The sequence below is a fragment of the Laccaria bicolor genome, genomic scaffold, assembly GCF_000143565.1.
Source record: "Laccaria bicolor S238N-H82 LACBIscaffold_29 genomic scaffold, whole genome shotgun sequence".
Lineage (NCBI taxonomy): Eukaryota > Fungi > Basidiomycota > Agaricomycetes > Agaricales > Hydnangiaceae > Laccaria > Laccaria bicolor.
In genome coordinates this window covers 146,723-162,404 of record NW_001889900.1, presented here as the reverse complement: position 1 = coordinate 162,404, position 15,682 = coordinate 146,723, and the positions used below count along the sequence as shown (strand labels likewise).

Below are 15,682 nucleotides of genomic sequence, written 5' to 3'. Positions count from 1 at the left end.
TACACCTTACCATGCTACACCACAGAATTGCCCCTCTCTTGGACGAGCATGGCGCCTTTGATCATCAAGAACAACGGAATCGCTAAAGAGAAGCGTCAGACATGCGGTAAGAGCACACGTATGAGAGGGCCCACCTGTAGAGAATGTCCAGACGAGACTCCTGCGACATACATAGATAAATTCCGTGACTGTATAATAGCTTAATGATACGTACCGAATTCCTGCTTGACCCTCCGATTTCTGTGTAATATAAATGTAGTTATAGATCGCTCGTAAGAAGATGCTGAATAACTTGAATTGGCGAAATGAATAGATTATACTGCAAAGCACTCACTACAGCCCAGAAGCGACGTTCAAAGTCCGTGGGTCCACGCCTGCTAAGTTCGCTACCACGACCGCTGCAGCCCAGACAGGGAAGTTCTCCAATCCGTTCTATCATACACTGACGTTAGGAACTCGGGAATAAGACCAAAAGCGCACTAACAGCATGAGCTCCTTCCATCCGCTTCAATTTTGCCAGTAGCTCCGGCTTGATGTCCTTGCGCGCAAGACGGTCCATATTTTGTCGAGGTGCAACGCTAACGTCAAATTTTGTGAAATGAGCATTCCAGGGCATACAAAACGGCGCGTACTTGTTGAAAGCAAAGTGACGACCAATGGTAAGGGACTTGAAACCACACATATCGTCAATACTACGTGGAGTTCATTTACGCGCCTACTCACCTTGGCGAAACCAGGGATGTAGGCCAGCAGCCACATCGCTGGGATGGAATAAAAGGACAGTCCGGGGCTTGATAAGGTTAAAGTCATCGAGTAGAACGTTGTGGTTGTCAGAAGGATAAAAGCAGACACAAGCTGAGATGACGGTGACGTGTCCGATATTCAAGTTCCTGACATTGGCATGTGGAAGATATACACATGGAGCGGGCCGACTTGAAGCCGGCCAGCCGGTCGAGGCTTCAGGTGTGGTGGCGAAAACCAATTTGAAGCCTTGCTGACCTCCTAATTTGACGGCGTTTGATTCCAAAAATGCAAAGAGGATAGCGTATTGAAGCCGTGGTGGAGACATCAGGCTCCGCTTGGAACGCTATTCTTCGTTTAACAACTTGTCATAGATTTGGAAACACGTCAGTTCGAGTCCAATGAAGAGGTGAATAAGAGGTACCTTATGGCAACATCCAAAGAATACCCCCGCCCGCCATTAAATTCACGTCTGAACTCCCGATCTCGCAGGATGATGGAACAACCGCGTCCAGGAATAAGTACGTTGTAAGTACGCTCAAAATAAAGAAAAAGCCATAGATTAGAACAAATGCAGAATTTCCAGTCTATTGTCACTCGTCGAAAGACGGAAAACCAGTTGAGGGTAAAACGTACGCGTGGTGGCCGCAAGTAGTTTTATAAGGAGAGTCGCGTGCGCGAAGTCGCAGAAGGTTTGTTGGTCGTGAAATTCAGGTTGTTTGTGTAAGGGTGTGTTGCCAAACAAAGCTCTAATTTGCATCATCCAAAGCATCAAGAGTTGGGACGCCGTTTGGTTTTCGTCTTCCACCACGAGCAGGCATGTCTCGACGCCCGGCGCCCTCCACGTCTCTAGCAGATAGTTTTTCGCCGCTGAGAGCTCCTCCACTACGGTCTACAGAACCTGCGAACTCGGTGCCAACACCCACGTCATCGACACCAGAGAAGCACCCATTTGCGAACACAACGTCGAAATTGGAGGTTGTAAGGCCCTCAATCTCCGGGGATATTGACGTCGAGGAGGAGGTAAAACTTTACGACGACCTTTGTTGTAATTACGAAGCGGAGACGGACAACGTGAGTGTAGTTGTGTCTGCATTCGCGGTTTAGGGGATGGGACTGGATGGGGGGTTGATCAATGCTGACCTGACCCCCAGTTTATTGCGTCATGTTCATCGTCACCTTCGCGCTTAAAACGAAGATCGGCGCCCACACCGCCGCCAGAATCCATCTTCTCCGCCGAAATTTACCTGTCAGATAATACAGGGAAGTCGCACCCTCATGCGTTTGCTAGCGACGTGCAGGTCACTGGTTGGACGACTGTCGCTGGAGACAAACCACCTTTTTTCGATGGCGGCCAGGGGAAGGGTAAGGGAGCGAGTATGGTTGGTTTAGGAGGGGGCGCCTACGTAGGTGAGTTTGTTTCCTCGAGCGACCGGTAAAGACTTCTGGATTGACCTTTCATCATAGTTTACGATTGTGTCATAACAACTAAAGAGGTGCGCTAGGTTCTTGTTTCTCCCCAAGTGGCGGACTTCATGGTCATTCTAGGGTACCTCGTTCCATGCGCTTAAACGTTATACGGCATTTGAAGACCTCGATGCCACTTTGCACAAAATACTGCCAGTCCGTTTATTTCTCTTTTTACTCGACCGCTGCCTCATCAGTCTATACTTTTGCAGCGTCGACTGCGTGGCCTGATTCCTCCATTGCCTCCGAAAGCTCCTTTCGCGAGATTTCGGCCCGCGTTTCTTGACCAACGCCGTCGAAAGCTCCAATTCTACCTTGCGAGCATCCTTCTGAACCCAGAAGTTGGTGGGGAGGAATGTGTCCGGCGCTGGGTTATCAGGTCGTAAGCTGTTTTTCGCTTCATACATGATATCATTGCGCTACTAAAAACCTATCGTATGTACTTACTTGACGTAATTTCATTGCCTGATCTCGGCTGATCTTTGGATTTGTGCGACCCTCTGCTAGGACAACGCCACCTTGAGTGATCTTTGAGGAAAGGTATTCTCAACGTCCCACGTCTAAAGAAACTGAAGATTGGTGCGTCTCATAAGGATGAAAATGATGCCTCTCAGACGATCAGTCACCATCTCACAGGCTCGAAAAAAATTCTACCTCTCCTTTCCCGTTTCTGAATGTTCAAATTTATAAAAATCAACCGCTTGATCTACAAATCTCTGCGCAATGCCGAGGGTGCACTTCATGGCGAAACATCCATCGCGATGCAATGTGAGTCTTACTGCTCTAACGGATGCTACCCTCCCTTCTCAGAAAAGTTCATTCAGGGAAATCTACTCAAACAAACTCTTGCTTTCTGGCCGCGAAATGCCTTGCGACATATCGGCGGAAATCCCACTCGATAATCAAAGTCTCACGCGAGAAAATGGTGCTTCGCAAATGAAAACCTACGCACCGGTTAATGGTGGGACCTTGAGGTGTAATAATCATGAATAATTTTTTCACTCGACGGATACAAACAAAATATTCCCAATACATATCACAGCTAAGTGAATGGCGATAAACCCTTTGTCAAAAGCCTTACTCACAAGTTCCCATTTCCCACCACAGCGGTGAACCATACGTGGAACAGTCTGGAAGGGCCTGATTTCCGTCATGAGACGTATGTACCAACATTACCTTCTCGCGCACCCCAAACTCTGTTCGACAGAAAAGTTTGATTTGTGTAGCTAGCGGAAAACGTCCATGTTATCTATCTATCGAAATCAGCTGAACTTCGCCAAAATTAATACGAAGGACAATCGTCGTTGTATAAAATCAATGGCCCCTTGCCATCTGTAATCTGAAGCCTGTCCCTCGCCTACATTCCAATATGCCAACCCTCGCATTGAAACCTGCTCTCCGCACTATCGACCTCTCCAAAGCGGACGGGCCCAGCGACGCAAAAGTTGTTGTCATCCCTCTTCCCGCGAAACTGTCGGCATTATCTTCGGAGTAAGTGGTTCAGTTTCCTGGCCGGTATATCATCAATCTTACAGCGGAGGTATCCAGCAACGCACCGGCGCAGAATGGGCGCAGCGTTATAATACTTACGTTTTCGACACGGATTATATCGTCATTGATCCGCAGGCCATTTGGGATCCCCCGTCTGATAATAGCCGCTTCTTGATTACGAAGATCGTACCGTCCGAATTTGATCAGAACCCCACTGTCCTCAGCATCGGTCCATTTAACGACGACAACTACGTCGCAATTCACTGCTCTCACTTGAGACCTGGACAGAAAAACTTCATTAATAGTGATCCTCATCACAGTTTCGTACGTCCTCAATACGGACGATGTCGTTGAGGTTTTCGCCCAGGGATTCTTCGCGTCTACGGATGGCTTTGAGGTTGCCTCAAATGAGGGTCACGGTGTTGGAGATGCGAACAAAAGCCATGCTTGATGGCATTTTTCTGCCCAATCTTGAAGTCATTCTTAAATTGGCAACAATATGTTAAAATCCCCTCGAGAATGCGTCGTCGCACCGTCAAGCGTTAAGCAGACGATGCGGAAAAGAAGCTATGCAAGATGGGGTCGGCCCGACGTGCCTGCTTCCCCGTCTTCTCCATTGATGTGTTGGTACCCTAGGTTCTGAGCCGTTGGCAGGTGCCGTGATTGGGGCAGCGACGGTGGTTGAGGGGTAGCAGTAGCAGCGAGGTGAGCGGTAGTAGCAGGCTCGCACCCGCACCACTCACATCAGAACCACCACCCCCATGACCACTCAAAAACTGCCCAGTCAAAGAATGTCAATCCCACGTCATAGGATTGTAACTGATAATTGTACCAAGTAGAATTCAGTACTGCTCATGTTACAACCACTTCTTCAACCTTCTACTGGGTTCTCAGTTACCGTGGTCAGAACAACGTCGTGGAAAGACGCGAGGAGACTTGTCGGTGATAAGTGGTAAACCCATGCCACTGCTGGAGCTCGAATGGAGACTCGAACGGGCATTCACCTGGACTTCCAGGGAAAGCAAAGGGAAAGTCGAGATGGCGCTCGAGTTTTTGCCAAAACAGAGCAGGATGAGGAGACAATGGAGAAACCAAATGATTTTGAATGGAGGCGACTGTCAGCTTTGGGTTCAAATTTATGGCCCAACGTAGGATTCAGCTTCACAATTGTAAATAGTGATTCCGAACTCAAGGTCGTAGTTGATGCGAAACAGACAGGACTACTATATTTTGACACCGGTAATTACAAGCGAAAAGATAAAAGCAAGATAAAACTTCCATCCCTTCTATTCAATTGTAATTACATCCTGCTCCATCTCTTCCTCCCATCTGTCATATTCTTCCCTGAACTTTTCCTTCATCGAAATACCCATAAACCCCGCAATTTCGAATATTTTCGTCCTGATATTGGCGTTCGCGTACTCATTACTTTCGCCATTTAGGTCAAAGCAGTCCATAATGATATTAGCACGCTCTTCTGTCAGTGTATAATTATGACGTGAACCTCCTTACTCGGCGGTATAGAAGAAACCCTGACGTACCAGATAGATTACACAAGTCATCGTAGTCCACAGGATACACTCCATCCGGGAGAACAGGTCTACCAGGAAAAGGAGGCATGGGCATGTAACATTGGCGGGGACAGCCAGGTTTCATCATGTTTCGGTACCCCGACGTTGTGAAGTTAAGACGTCGGAGTATGTCTCTACAATACATGTTAACTTAGCGTATCCAAAGGACTCGGAAAAGGTTGAAAATTTGACGTACACCTTCGAATTATATTTCTGACGCTCAGATACTTTCTTCCAATTCACTTGAATAGCGTTACTTTGGTCAGCGTTGGACATGATGGAAGTTGAGAGGGTGCTTGTTTTAGATCGCTGAGTAATGCGTCACTGATCCGAGACAATTATTCACTTTCCGCCGAAAACCTTGATTCTTAAAATGGTCAAACCTCACGTGAGTCCGGCAACTAGCAAAACCGACGCCGTCCAAAAATTTCACCAAGGTCGAAGTCGCCATTCCACGTCTACTATCTAGCTGCGTTGACAGATCAAGCTTCAAGTCTCATACAAATCAATATACGAAGTGTTTGCCACAAGCGGCTCAAGAAGTATAGGTATGTTGTGCATAGAAATACTGCCCGCTCACGACAGGATAAGGCGGCATGTACTGACAGTGATACAAACCGAATGGAACTCGCGGTGGGGCTAGGTTTACAGGCGCTGGTAGTGGTGGGTACATTGGATGCGGAAGAGGTACCGCCGTCGATGTTGGGAGCTGAGTTGGAGATGGCTGGTGAGTAGCTCCAGCTACATTCCTCGCTGATTCCTCGTTGAAGGTTGCGGTTTGGAACTGAACTTCCACTTATTAGGGGTGCTAATCTGTATCGGAGGCATGACAACATACCTGATGGAAATGTAAGGCGGATATGCAGCCGCATTCTTTGAAGGTGTGTCCATTGACGGTAATGGCGCTAGCAACTCAGACCTGAAGCCATATTTATCGAAGGGCTCGTTCATCTAGGACCGGCAATAACGCACCTGGGAGACTCCTTCGCTTTCTTCCCGCTCGCTGCGCCTGCTCCATACGCCTGATCCCCGATTCGCTTCCGTGCAGTCTTTGCTGCCGGCATCACCTTCTTGGTCTCGTTCCAGGTGCGCAAGTTTGGCGCCACCTTTTGACTGGCTGGCAGCACGCGCGCTTTAGATATGGGACCCGAGATGTCCAGGCATTCATCGAGGGCGGTGTTTAGGTTGGTGAGAGAAAAGGATAGTGCGTCGATTTCCCTGAGCCTTGAGGCTACTCTTTCAAGTTTCTGAATCATCTCGACGACTTCCAGGGGCTACTTTTGAGTTGGATTTGTCGACAGGCTGTGAAAGAAAAGAAGGAGAGGGTGGTGGCTCCTCGAGCGCGGGGGCTGTTGAATCAAAGAGCTCCACAGAGCTACCAGAAATGCTGAAGAAAGTTTGAACAGGATCCATGTGCTTGCAAAAGCGAATGCGAGGGAAAGCGGGACAACTACAGAGATACAAATCAAGGTCAATGTCGTACTGCTTACCAGGATTAGTGTAGGATGGAACAATAATTGAATATCTAACAGGTTTTTGTGAGCAAATATGAATGAAAACTGCTTCAATAATGCGTACCGTGATACTAGTTTGTGTGTACTGTTCAGCGGCAAGCTTGGCCACCTCTTTTCGCGCCGACACCTCGAGATTTGCACCTTGAAGCCCAAGCTCTCGACGAGACTGCTTCAATTTATAATGGGGAATTACTTCGTTGACGAGACAATGAAGGAGGTGGTCCAACCGATGATTCCGCTTGCCATGAAGATATTTGCCCTTCAAAACATGATGCCACGCCTCAAGGAGCATGTTGGTATCAATGTCCTCATGAATGTTTCGACCTTGGCGATAGACGTTTGACCACATCTTTTTGTAGCGTTCCGGAAGCCAGGTAATTTCAAGATACTTCACGAATGACTGGGGGGACAGCTCCCAAGGGGGTAGCGGGACGTGGATCCCGAACCAAGTAGGTGGGGGAGGTCCGGCCGAAGGCCGAAAAAAAAAGTGACCCCCATCACAGCGACATGCCTTTTGCAACTTTGGATGTTTTAGTAGAGTTTGAGATGCAGCAACGCACGGATTTCCATGGATGACGATGCATCCGAAGGTAATGGTTCAAGGATTTAGAGTCCCCACCACCGTACTTGCGTTTTAGGTTGGTTTTTTGACCATTTACATTGTGTGGCAATCCCTTGCCAGTGCTCCACACACCACCCCATCAACGGAAACTTGATTCCTCGACTCCCCATTTACCTTCAAGGATTTTCATCACACATTGATGCTCGGAAAGAAATGCCGTCTCATTTTGTCCTTACTTACCCACATACATCTTTGAACAAGTACATAGCTTAGAGCCATTTTGTTTAACTTAGGCAAAAGGTGGCCAACTGCCTGTGCATATGTAGTTGACTTGTTCCACGTAAATCTTACGAATTTTTAAAAAAAACATGAGTGTAAAAAAAAACATACTCTATGAGGAAGGTGGAGAACATGCCACCAACAAAGAAGTATCACAGCGCTGACCCAGACCTTCACACATGAATTGATCTCAGCATGGTCGCAGTCGGTCATCACATTCCGGGGGTGCACAGATGGATTTCGTATGAAGACAAGTTTGATAAAGTAGGTAATTGTTTCTTCGGTTCCCTTTGAAGCAAACATCCAAGCGACGGGAATCCCGTGGCCCCAGCCGTTGCACACCATAAGTGTTGTGAGGTTGAGATTGCGGTAGACAGTAGTATTGTGAGTCGCATCGACGCCTATAATGTGGTTGCCGAACTTCCTGAACATTTTCTCCTGCCATCGAGTCTGAATCATGAGGGAAAAGGTATCCGCATCAAGATCGGAGCCTAACAGAGGTGGATCTGATGTCGCTTTAAAGCATAGCAGTGCCCCTTGATCTTGAAGTCGCTCGACCCACGCTAACGTCGAATCGTCGATTGGCCATATCATCAGAATGAAGTCGTGTTGTTTCTGCATCAATATCCTTTTTCAAGCGGTAAATATCTGACATGGTGATAAAGAAATTACAATGGAGACTTTCATCGTCATCATCCTGTTGATAAATGCCTTGGTGAACCAACAAGAGCTCAAGGTGAGGTGTTATCATAACGCGAACCTTTGTCAATTGAAGGCTAATTTACTCACAATGTGGGATGGTTCAACACCTAAGCGAAGAAGGCCAGCAATAAACTCTCGAGTTTCTGCTAAGATACGCACATAGGGCAAATTGGCATTCCCAGTTTCATGATTGTGTACGGCCTCATAGAACCCAAGAACAGCAGAAGATCCAGGGTACGTTTTGACACGAAGCGAACAAGGACAGTCCGTGCGTTTGTTTGTAACCTTTCGATGCCATTCAGGGTGCTTTTTTTGATAGGTCTTAGCACCGCCGGTTCCATGTCGTGAGCATAGGTAATAGAAAGTTGCCTTAAAAGTAGTGCCGTCGCCATGAACAGTCTTTGAAAGCCGCAACTCAACTGTTTTCTCCTTCTGCTCATCCTTCAGCCAAGAATTGAACTCCTCCCAGCTTTCCCATCTATTTTTAAACTTATCGCGAGCCAAATCATATTCCAAGGAGCCCAGGACTTGCCCAGGACAGGTCCCAAAGAAGGCGGTGGCGTGTGCACTCGAAAGTTCAGGAATCCGCTATTGGCACTGAAGGAGGAAGGGCAAGGTGTGGAGAAAGAGGATAGATTATTGGACAAATTCTGCATCAAGTCATTCACACCAGGTAGCGGCGCCGGCAGAGGTACAGGAGACTGAGTGGTTGCTTGTTGCGATTCCTCGGTCAATTGCAAGGAGTTTCAGAGCATGGAAATCCACCGGAGAGCTGTCCTGAACGAGGGATGGCCTGGCGGAGTGGGCGTTTTGCGGTAGTGACGATAACATTGCTTTGCCGATGGCTGGAGGAAAGAGCGATTCGAAGGAAGGCGACTCAATGGGGCGGGAGCGAGTTTAAAGGCGTGGTAAGACATTATTATGGGAAAACAGACATAGAAAAAGAAGAATAAATAGGGTATCGCCAAGAACAAGGATGAGCGGGATGGATGAGGTAGCGCTGAAGTTAGACGCGTAGCGACTTTCCCGCTGGATATGTGACGTTTTACCACTTTGAGAAATAAGGTTTTCGGCGGAATCTCAAAAGTGGTGTGAATAAAGAATCGCAATGAGGCTTGATCAGGCTTGATCGAGTCACGTCACGCTCCGTTACTTATCTCCAGCTCAATCTAGATTTGATCGTCAGATTCATCCACAACGTCCACGGCGACATAGTTCTTGGTGTGGCTGTTTGCTACTACGTTCAGATTTTAGCCGCTTTATCTCAACGCTGACGGAGGTGTAGCACAACCAAGTAAGCCTTTGCGTGCACATCTGCGACCTTGGTAAGGTAGCCTTTTGAAAATGAGGGATGCATAATTCTTCGGAATCACTTTCCGATGGAATTTCACTTCTTCAATTCTCAATTCTGAATATGCTTCAAGTCTACAAGTTATCAGATGTCTTCGTTCTTCACGACAAATCAAACCCAGCGCCAGAGCTTATAGCTTGAAGCAGCTTTGACTTCAATATTCTCGCGTTTGGATACCTCGGAAGCTGGTCAAGGGTCAATATCAGAAAGATGTAAATTGGTATAAAAACGCACCTTCAGGAGATTGATACAGGTGCTGGCAGTGGGCAAACGCTGTGGGTCGGCGCCAGCATCCCGAATGCTAAAATTAGGAACGAGTTCTTTGAATCCGCTAGAATATCGTGAGAATGAGGGAAAGTACACGAACAGGAGCGGAGGCAAGATGAACCTACAGAAGTGGGGGCCGACTGCAGCTGGTAACGAATCTTAGCAATGCGCGACGTTGATCTTGGTCAAATGTATTGACAACCTGAAGGGAAGGTATCAACGGAAGTCACAAAATGATATGGGCGAAATGAGAGCATACATTCCAAAAATCGACAATGTTCTCGTGCTTGTCGTCGTATAGCCCACCATAATTTGTGTGCCGTCGTAGATCATCGAGATCGATCAAGGAATTGACGCCACCGATGAGTATTTGAACTTCTTGCTGATTGAACATTCTGTCCGATGTGGTTTTAATTTGCACAATCGCAAAGAGAAGGAAAGGGGAAATGGGCACCTGAGCCATTTAGGATCAATCATTTCGCTCAAGCCCTCAAAGAAGGCATCGCTCTGTCGTCTGATTTGCTTCGTGAGTCGGTAATGGGATACCAGGTAAATATATTTCAGCCGGTTTTCCTTAGTGACCGCAATGTTGCTTCCGTTTGGAATGAGGTCGATGATCTTCGTCACGCCGATTTCTGGGTATGGTTTAGGTATGATAACCGAAATAAAGGGATAAACGTACCGTCGACGGCAATAGTAAAATTCAACGACAGGTCATCTGTGTTTCCTGTGTAGTGTTTGAGGAAAATCAGACCATTGTATAAATCTGGGTCCAAAGAGACGAGGTCGTCTAAAAAGCTCTGTTTCCCCAACCACTGAGGTGCAGCGTGAGCGCGAAGACCTCGAGGGTACAACTGCGACGACGAACCTTTGCCAAGAAGAAACCTGCGAATGCTACGTCCACAAGAATGCCTTCATACATCGCTTTTCCAAGAATACGACCAATAAACCGGTACCAGTTGAGGCTGTGGGCTGCGAAAACAGAGAGTAAGGCCAGTAACACAACAACGAGAATTAGCGATAGTGTACCTTCTGTAGCATACGCATGTGGGTTCGGATATAGTTCATTCTTCTTATTTTCCAACCAGAGGCCACGATCGGTATCGAATACTTCCTTGCACAAGGAGGTGAAAAATTCCTTGAAGACGCCTCCGCCATCAATACCAGCCCTAGAAACGATACAGAATCCGTTAGATATGCGCGATGACATTAGACTGTAGAAAGGCGAGATATCGGGGAAAGGAAATAGAAGCACATCGTATGCGAACGAAGACGGAAGGTTGGGGCAGAGAAGAAAAGAAAGCGAGGAGAACGAACACTCACTCCTCCTGCCCAAACTGATCAATAAACGTAATCTCAATCGGCGCCTTCAAATCCACCTCCCCCAGTCTATCAAAGCCGTCCTGAGCAACCATCCCCCTACGCACTTGCACCCTCTCCCGTCCATTACCCCTCAAGCCCCTAAAAAACATCGCGTGCTGGCCTTCTCGCGACATCATATCGCTCATGACGAAATTCCGAAAGATCGCGACACGTGCTTCGAAGGGGATGGCGAAGGGGATGTTGTTGAGTACCCCCAGGCGTGGTGACATGCTGGCGATCTGCCGTTTTGAGAGAGCGCGTGTGCGGACGGGTCGGGAATCTGAAGATGTGAAGAGTTGTTGTTCTTCGAGACTGGTAAGGCGTTTCAGTGTAGTTGTTAGGAGGGGGAAAAGAGATACGCACACAGCAGCTTCTATGAATGAATTAACGTCGATTTGGGACGTTACGAGCCACCCGTCTGGGGGTATAAACGGTTTCCTTGAACTAGGCGTGGCGTTAGGTCAGAAGATATCGAAAAAAGGTGATCATACTCTCTAGCGTGAATAGCCAACAGACACTTTGTCACTTTCTCTCTCACACTCTCCCACGTATATCGAGGGTTCCCTGGGATACCTCCTTCCTCGGCATGCGATTGATCGTCCCGCCAGTATAACGTGAAGGCGACGTTGAGTAGCTGCCTGCTCAGCGATGTGAGCTCGTCGAGCGAGAGTGGGTTACGAGTTGTGGCGTTGCTCCCAAAGAACTCGTCGTCCCCCATCGTGAGGAGTGCCTGAGTATACAGCTCACACAGGAAAAGTAACGGTGGCCAATGTTCGGCGTTAGCTGGTTCTACGAGATGATCAGTGACTGACTTTTGGAGATTTACGACGACGTACCCAGAAGAGCGCTGCTATTCTCCTCTTTGCCAAGGGGGGAACGCCGTACAGAGTCGCGATATATCTCACGTACCAATCCGCCTCCCGTTAGCGCCAACACCGTAGCCAAAATCTGTTCTCGAGAAGAAGGCCAGACGGCCGTCAAGGCCGAAAAAAAGGCGACCATTTCTTTCCGCGCATCCGGATTTGAACGGGTTGACGTGTTCAAAGAATCGATGTGGGCGGGCGCAACAACCTTAGTCAGGCGGGTAAGTGTCTTGGAGTCTAGCTTCGGTAGGGGTGGTGGCTTGTTGAAAGACGAAACGAGGGAAACGCGAGGCCTGGGTTCATCATCGTCCGAATCTGAATGGTACTCGAAGTGGGCTACTTTGGGGATGTGTTCTCTTGGAGGATCAAATACGGAGACAGGGAGGGCGTTTAAAATGGTTGCAAGGAAACGGAGATACATTGACAAAGAGCGGCCACCGAGTTTCGAGTAGTGAGGGGCAATAAACATGTGTAGGTTTGCCACGAGATGAACTTTGTCTTCCGTACTCGTGGAACTTGCTATGGTGGCGCTATATTGCTCTAGGACGTACAGATCCGAGAATGGGAAGCGGGATATGAAATAAGACAGCGAGTCAAGTGGGATCCGGTTTGGGAGAAGCGGAACGGTAAAGATGTGGGTGAATATGGGGCTGATGCACGGGGAGGGCGATGGGAAAGTGGCGAGTGGCGCCGTGACGAGGGAAATGAGGCTAGGGGATATCTTGGATTGCGTAGGCTAGAGACGAACGTGAAATCAGTAAAATCGAGTATAGGAAGTGGCTTACTGTCTGTCGGATAGCCTGGGATATTGATATGTAGAAATTACGTTCCAAGAGATAAGTGGTTATGGCCACACACGCCTGCGCGCCTGGTGGCCCTAATACGCGCTTCGTCGATTCGCAGGAAAGAAGTTGATTGAGGACTTGAATGTGTGATGTTGCGTACAATGATCTATAGATGAGAAACGGTGAGAGTCTCTTGATATATTAGCTGGAGGGCGTACTGTGGATGTCTCGAAGTCGACTGCACTAATAGTAAACTGACTTGGCGTATGAGCACTAACCAGCTGTCCCCAGACCCTTGCAATGCCGGTGAGAACAAAAGCGCTATATCAGAATTAGTTGCGGTGAAAAAGATGCTTTACAAGCCACTCACCTTCCCCGCCTTGCACCATCTGGCTTGACCACGTCCCCAGCGCCTCCTCATCCTTGCCTCCTATCAAAACCAAACACCTAAGCCCATCCAGCCCAGCTACATCCCTTTCGAATGCGCCCCTCAGTCTTATCTTGACCTCCCTCGCCTCTCTGACTCCGCGCCACCACGATTGGATTCGTACAGCAGCATCACTCTTGCGTTTTTGCTCCGATCTCTCATTACGTCGTCCTCGCGCTGCTTCGAGAAGTTCGGCCTGACTCGCGACCTTCGATGCCCCGCCAAGATTAATCTTTCGTCGTTTCTCGTCGCCGAAAAGGTGGATCATCGTGGTGTTGAATGAATGACTCAAAGTCCGAAATTCGTCAGCTCTGTGACGCCAGGGGCACGTGATTCTAATCTTATCTTATTTCATCCATGCTCACTTCTCCTGAGATTGCGCGTTGAACGGTGAACGTTGAGGTAGTGAATTGAGATAAGAATACGGTAACTTTAATGCAGCAAAATGACTTTGAGCAAGCGCAAGAGCAATCGATTTTGTGGCATTTTTGCTGCTTTGTAATTGTTTGCCACACACGGTTCTCTTGCTCATGACCATTAGATCCATACCAATAGTCTCGTCTACAGCGCCCTATGGCACCTGATCATCGCCTATTACAGCACAAGCCACAACTAAAGGGTACGTCCTGCTATTCTCCACAATACGCGACGTGTTTACTCATAATTCTCAAGGCAAACGGCATCGCAGATGTTATTGTCGACGCCATTACTTCAGAAGTCTACCACGTCAAGAAACGCCCGTCCGAGGCGGGGCGGAACGTTCTCGTTCATACCAAATTGAACAAGGACGTAGTCGGGGAAGGTTGGAATGTCCGAACGGGCGTTCAGGAATACGGTGGATCAGCGGCGGTCATTCACGCTGGTGTCATTTACTTTTCACATTTACCGGATGGGCGCATCTATCGAATTTCGGATGGTAATCAGCCAGAACCAGTAACGCCAGGTGAGTCGTAACCTTCTCACAGATATCTTTATTAACATTCAGATTTCAAGACAGAGTCCCTTATCGATACGCCAATTTCGAGCCTCACCCCATACACACCCATCTCCTCCGTTCTGGAAGATCATACAGACGACACCCCTGCTGGCATCGTAACCTCGTTATGTATTATCAATACCAAGGAGAAATCCATCCATCCTCTGATTTCCGGCGCCGATTTTTACGCGTTGCCAAAGTTCTCTCCGGATGGTACCCGTCTTGCATGGAATCAATGGTATCACCCGGATATGCCATGGGAGGGTGGCCAGATTCTCGTTGGCGACGTATCCCTCAACGCAGACGGCATCCTCGCGATCATAAACGAAACCCACGTCGCAGGGGTCAAGGAGAAAATCAGGCGTGCTATCCTTCCTGGGCAAATAACGACACTCTCATTTTTACCTCTGATGAATCAGGCTACGTCAATCCGTGGAAGTATACTGCAGGAGAAGCCGCAGCCCTATTTCCCGAACCCGTACCAGAAGATTTCGGTCGACCTCTTTGGTCACTGAATTGGTCTCCATACGCTGTGATAGATGCTGAAGGCACCAAGGCCATTTTTGTTGCTATCAGGGACGGGCGCGAGATCTTGTACTTCGTCGATTTATTGGGGGGTTCTCAGCCTCTTTTGCTTGAGAGCCCGTTCATCGTGGTCAACGTTATTCGTACAGTGTCTTTGGAGAAGGGGGAGTTCGTTTTCAATGGCCATGCGTTAGACGACGAGGAGTCCATCTCCCGCGGACCGGTGTCTCCATCGAAGGAGCTGAGACTCGATTTCCTACTGAAGGCCTCTAAAACGGTTACGTTCCCTGCTGGTATTATATCTATACCTCGTCCGTTGACGCTCAAGATTCCCCCGAAAGACGAACCGCTCCATGTTGTGTATTATCCTCCCCAGAAACCCGAATACTCCGGGAGCAGCATGGAGGGGGAATTACCCCCTTGTGTCCTCAATGCTCATGGTGGTCCCACAGGCCTCTCGAATCACGCCCTAGAGTGGAAGAAACAGCATTTCACTTCGCGTGGTTGGGGATGGTACGTGCTTGAATCACTTCGAATTGAGTTTTCTTATACACTCCCGTAAAAGGTTGGACGTAAACTACGGCGGATCCTATTCAGCTTGTCGAGTACAAGCTTGCCCCCTTTGTTCCGCTTTCGCTTTCGTTCGCTTTTTCGTTTATCGAAAACATTTGGTTTGAATTATTTTTATCTACAGCTTGTGGTTCGATTTTTGGGCGAGTTTCTTGAGTATATCTAAATGTGTAGATACATAATCAGATTATAATAGTGCTGTGCGATACAATGGCATTCACGCACCCAT

General features: G+C 48.2%; 7 protein-coding genes across 7 annotated transcripts; 3 read left to right on the top strand and 4 right to left on the bottom strand.

Moving 5' to 3' along the window:
- Positions 1 to 14: 14 nt before the first annotated feature.
- On the bottom strand, positions 15 to 759 carry LACBIDRAFT_304752 (uncharacterized protein; the record flags this gene model as incomplete). Its single annotated transcript, XM_001885011.1, has 7 exons — positions 15 to 82; positions 135 to 160; positions 215 to 283; positions 335 to 432; positions 485 to 578; positions 633 to 667; positions 724 to 759. The coding sequence occupies 7 exons, from the start codon at positions 757 to 759 to the stop codon at positions 15 to 17; spliced, it is 426 nt and encodes a 141-aa protein (XP_001885046.1).
- Positions 760 to 1,560: 801 nt separating this feature from the next.
- On the top strand, positions 1,561 to 2,594 carry LACBIDRAFT_304751 (uncharacterized protein; the record flags this gene model as incomplete). The annotated part of the gene is made up of 5 exons (XM_001885093.1): positions 1,561 to 1,815; positions 1,896 to 2,151; positions 2,209 to 2,237; positions 2,290 to 2,364; positions 2,421 to 2,594. The coding sequence occupies 5 exons, from the start codon at positions 1,561 to 1,563 to the stop codon at positions 2,592 to 2,594; spliced, it is 789 nt and encodes a 262-aa protein (XP_001885128.1).
- A 983-nt stretch (positions 2,595 to 3,577) lies between these two features.
- Positions 3,578 to 4,150, top strand: LACBIDRAFT_330726 (uncharacterized protein; the record flags this gene model as incomplete). Its single annotated transcript, XM_001885092.1, has 3 exons — positions 3,578 to 3,699; positions 3,744 to 4,023; positions 4,055 to 4,150. 3 exons carry the CDS (start codon positions 3,578 to 3,580, stop codon positions 4,148 to 4,150), a joined length of 498 nt encoding a protein of 165 aa, XP_001885127.1.
- Positions 4,151 to 4,977: 827 nt separating this feature from the next.
- LACBIDRAFT_304750 (uncharacterized protein) lies at positions 4,978 to 5,562 on the bottom strand. The gene is made up of 3 exons (XM_001885010.1): positions 5,467 to 5,562; positions 5,241 to 5,404; positions 4,978 to 5,176 (listed from the first exon to the last, which is right to left on the bottom strand). Exons 1-3 carry the CDS (start codon positions 5,544 to 5,546, stop codon positions 4,986 to 4,988), a joined length of 435 nt encoding a protein of 144 aa, XP_001885045.1. The 5' UTR covers positions 5,547 to 5,562; the 3' UTR covers positions 4,978 to 4,985.
- A 1,203-nt stretch (positions 5,563 to 6,765) lies between these two features.
- LACBIDRAFT_304748 (uncharacterized protein) lies at positions 6,766 to 7,368 on the bottom strand (the record flags this gene model as incomplete). Its single annotated transcript, XM_001885009.1, has 3 exons — positions 6,766 to 6,795; positions 6,849 to 7,295; positions 7,345 to 7,368. The coding sequence occupies 3 exons, from the start codon at positions 7,366 to 7,368 to the stop codon at positions 6,766 to 6,768; spliced, it is 501 nt and encodes a 166-aa protein (XP_001885044.1).
- Positions 7,369 to 9,709: 2,341 nt separating this feature from the next.
- LACBIDRAFT_191364 (uncharacterized protein) lies at positions 9,710 to 11,537 on the bottom strand (the record flags this gene model as incomplete). Its single annotated transcript, XM_001885008.1, has 9 exons — positions 9,710 to 9,863; positions 9,913 to 10,009; positions 10,071 to 10,147; positions 10,205 to 10,340; positions 10,400 to 10,580; positions 10,628 to 10,760; positions 10,814 to 10,917; positions 10,975 to 11,114; positions 11,269 to 11,537. 9 exons carry the CDS (start codon positions 11,535 to 11,537, stop codon positions 9,780 to 9,782), a joined length of 1,221 nt encoding a protein of 406 aa, XP_001885043.1. The 3' UTR covers positions 9,710 to 9,779.
- A 2,418-nt stretch (positions 11,538 to 13,955) lies between these two features.
- Positions 13,956 to 15,560, top strand: LACBIDRAFT_304745 (uncharacterized protein; the record flags this gene model as incomplete). Its single annotated transcript, XM_001885091.1, has 5 exons — positions 13,956 to 14,001; positions 14,071 to 14,325; positions 14,380 to 14,721; positions 14,778 to 15,396; positions 15,449 to 15,560. The coding sequence occupies 5 exons, from the start codon at positions 13,956 to 13,958 to the stop codon at positions 15,558 to 15,560; spliced, it is 1,374 nt and encodes a 457-aa protein (XP_001885126.1).
- Positions 15,561 to 15,682: the final 122 nt, after the last annotated feature.